This window comes from Oryzias melastigma, linkage group LG13 (genome assembly GCF_002922805.2).
Source record: "Oryzias melastigma strain HK-1 linkage group LG13, ASM292280v2, whole genome shotgun sequence".
NCBI classification, from domain to species: Eukaryota; Metazoa; Chordata; class Actinopteri; order Beloniformes; family Adrianichthyidae; genus Oryzias; species Oryzias melastigma.
In genome coordinates, this window is record NC_050524.1 from 28,090,700 (window position 1) to 28,093,783 (window position 3,084).

Sequence of the window (3,084 nt, forward strand, 5' to 3'; positions counted from 1 at the left end):
TAAAAGCTGAAACATATTTAGAGAGAAATATATATTTTTATTCTGGAGTTAAAAAGTAATAAATAAAATGTGCATTAAATTGTCCTCATATGTCAAACTTCACTGTAAATTGTTAGTAGTGTTGCTGGTCAGCAGGTCACAGCATGCAAACTCACATGAATTTGCATGTTCTGCTTCTGCATGCATGATTTGGTCCTAATTTCCAACATCCTGGGCTCGCTGAATGGCCCATACATGAGTGCGGACACGTTGTTAACTGGCTCTACAAATCAGCTGCAGGAGGAACAGTTAACCGTAAGCTAAACGCACCGAAGGCACTAAAGATGAAACATTTGTCTGTCAGCTGTGGAGTCTCCTAAAAACGCTCTGCATTGTCCAAGGATCTGAAACGGGACGCCAGCTTCCACATGAATCTTTAAACGGCTCAGCAGAGCGTTCGCTAACAGAGATCCAATAATGCGCTACAGTTTAATACTGCTGTGATTGAATCCATCTGGTGCGTTTCCATGATGAGTTTGGAGAAGTTGCAAAACAGATAAACATGTACGTCTTGGAGCAGCGTGTGCTCCTCATAAAGGGAGAGCTAACACCTTACAAAACAATCTGTGCAAAACTCTTCAGCACCAAGATCTGCAGTCGCTCTAGACTCAAGAAAAAGATCCCAGGCTCCTCCTGGGTTCGGTTTCAGCTGCTCCACACCCTACGTCCTCCCAGCCAGAGAAGAGCTGTAAATATTTAGCATTAGATCATAACAGACGGTCACCAGTCCTCTATCCCCCTGTTGAGGGAAGTCGGGGAGACAAACAGCGGGTTTGGTTCTCAGTGAGCTTCAAACAACCAGAACTGACGGTGGGACCTGTAAATCAGATCATTCTTCATCACCGTGACGTCAATTCCGCTGAATTTTTAGTGATGACAAATTTATGACTACATTAGCACTGGATCATCATTTCTGTGTCTGTAATGAATCCATAGAGAGTTGACTGTGACTATTGACGGTATATGAGAACTGGACTGAGTGAAACCAAACAGGAAGTAATAGTAAAATCATTCATCAGCTGTGTGGACAGATTTTGCTGTATAACACATAACAGAACACATGAATATTGACACTCAAGCTGTGAGCAGGCAGCACTTTATCTGGATGTTTGCATTGTTTTCCGTAGCAGCACATCCACGTTCCCGGGTCGTCGCATGTTGACGTTTGGGACCCCTCCGAGTCACTTTTTGGCTGTTCCCTCAGTTATTTGCCTCCATGTATAAGACACACCAAACTATAAGGTGCACAAAAGTCAGAGAATTCTGTCCGTGAGTCAGACTTCCTTTAATTTGTAGTAACTCTAGAACTTGTTTAAGACGCTACACATTAGCCACATTAGAAGCGTTAGCCAGGTTAGCCTACTAACAACACCTGTAATTCCCAGCCTTGTTTGCAGCATGTAAAACAACAGACTGAAACCACTAAAACAAACATTACTTTAATCAAGCTAACTTTGTTAGTAACACACAAAAAAACTGTCCGACAATGCTACGTTAGCCGCATTAGCGCATTTGACACCAGATGCACAACCTGAATTAATCAGCCCTGGAATCCTGAAAAACTACAGCTATAGTGTAAAAAAATCATTATATCTCAGAATACTTATTCTTGCTCTGCTACTTTTTAAATATGTATTTCTAATCCTATTTTTTTTTATTTTTTTGTTCAAGCTATTAACTGACCAATCAGACGCCACAAGACAAGTAGGTGGTCTTATGGTGAACGTTTGAAATGTTTGATTGACTTCCAACAAGCTCATTCCAGATTGATGAGAGTGGTTACCATAGAAACGCTAACTCAGACCGATACGGACCAATCACTGTTTACCAAAGATTTCTGCTTCCAACACGGCGTCTTCTGTTTTACTTAAAAAATGTCTAAAGAACTTCTTTCCTTTGGTTTGAGCCTGATAAGCCGTTTACTCTGAGTGACGTCACACTCATGTGGTCCAGAACATCCCAACATCCGGTGCTTTGTTTCATCTCAACACACACCTGTCTTTCCTCAGTTCCCTCTTTTCCTCTTGGATCTCATCGAGCTCTTTAATCAGGTTTGCCACTTCCTGCGCCGCCTTGCAGTACTTTTGCTTGAGTCGTCCCTCTTTCTGTTCCTGGGAGAACAGCTGCTTCTGTAGGGCATCGCAGTTTTGTTGACATAGCAACCACATGTTGTGCTTCTCCTCCATTTCAGCTTGTAATCTGTTGAAGACAACACAGAGGTTGTCTGTCATGACGGCATAAAGGTGGAAGTGTCCTTTCCATCAGGGACATGTAAGTTCATGTTTGGAACAGCCGCTCGGGCACACACGCCTTCAAACCTCGACGGGAGAGCGATTAAAGCAAGTGGGTTGAATAAGAGAAAACCTTGGTGTTTTAAAACACTTTTATTTCTTTTCTTTTTTTATATTGAAAGAACACGTACAAAACAGAAAAAAGCTTTCAAATTTTCAAAGTTTTTTGTCCAATAAACTCTATTAAATATAAGCCACCAACAAGAAATAAATCATTGCAGTTTCCTTGACAGCAAACATTTTTTAGCCTATTTAATTAAATTACACAGTTTAGCAGAATGTGTAGGAACATTTGTAAAAATGTGAGATTATTGGTTAGAATTTCAAGCTTTTAAAACCATTTAGGGTATTTTTTTATCCACAAAAACCATTGTGTTTACCTCAAAAATGCCATCATTTGGCACCTGTGGTCTCTATTTCAGAAAATCTGCTAAGTCGTTGTGCTCCCCTAATCCCAGCCTCTCATCCCTTCTGAAATAGCATCCACCCCTGGAGCTTTGATATGTTGAGTTGTGTAGGAGCCAAAGGGTCGGATAGATCAGAGGCTGCTGTGTGGGAAGGGAAATAAATTGACAGTATAATTGAACACACCGGGCTGCCAGTGGGTCAGAAAGGAATACCAGCAGATACCGCGTGAGAAAATGCACACCCTGAACACATCTCTGCCTTCCAGGGTAGATAAGAGGCCCCGCGCATAGATGTGTCTGTGCGTGCCCACCAGAGCTGTGCGCACGGCGGTGATGCACTTTAATCA

The 3,084-nt window shown here is 41.9% G+C and overlaps 1 protein-coding gene across 1 annotated transcript in view; it reads right to left on the reverse strand.

The window, feature by feature from the left end:
* Nucleotides 1-3,084, reverse strand: part of lekr1 (leucine, glutamate and lysine rich 1) — a 103,398-nt gene that overhangs the window by 28,956 nt on the left and 71,358 nt on the right. The window contains exon 8 of the mRNA XM_024278055.2: nt 2,035-2,238. Within this exon, the coding sequence (XP_024133823.1) occupies nt 2,035-2,238 (204 nt within the window). The remainder of the gene's footprint in view (nt 1-2,034; nt 2,239-3,084) is intronic.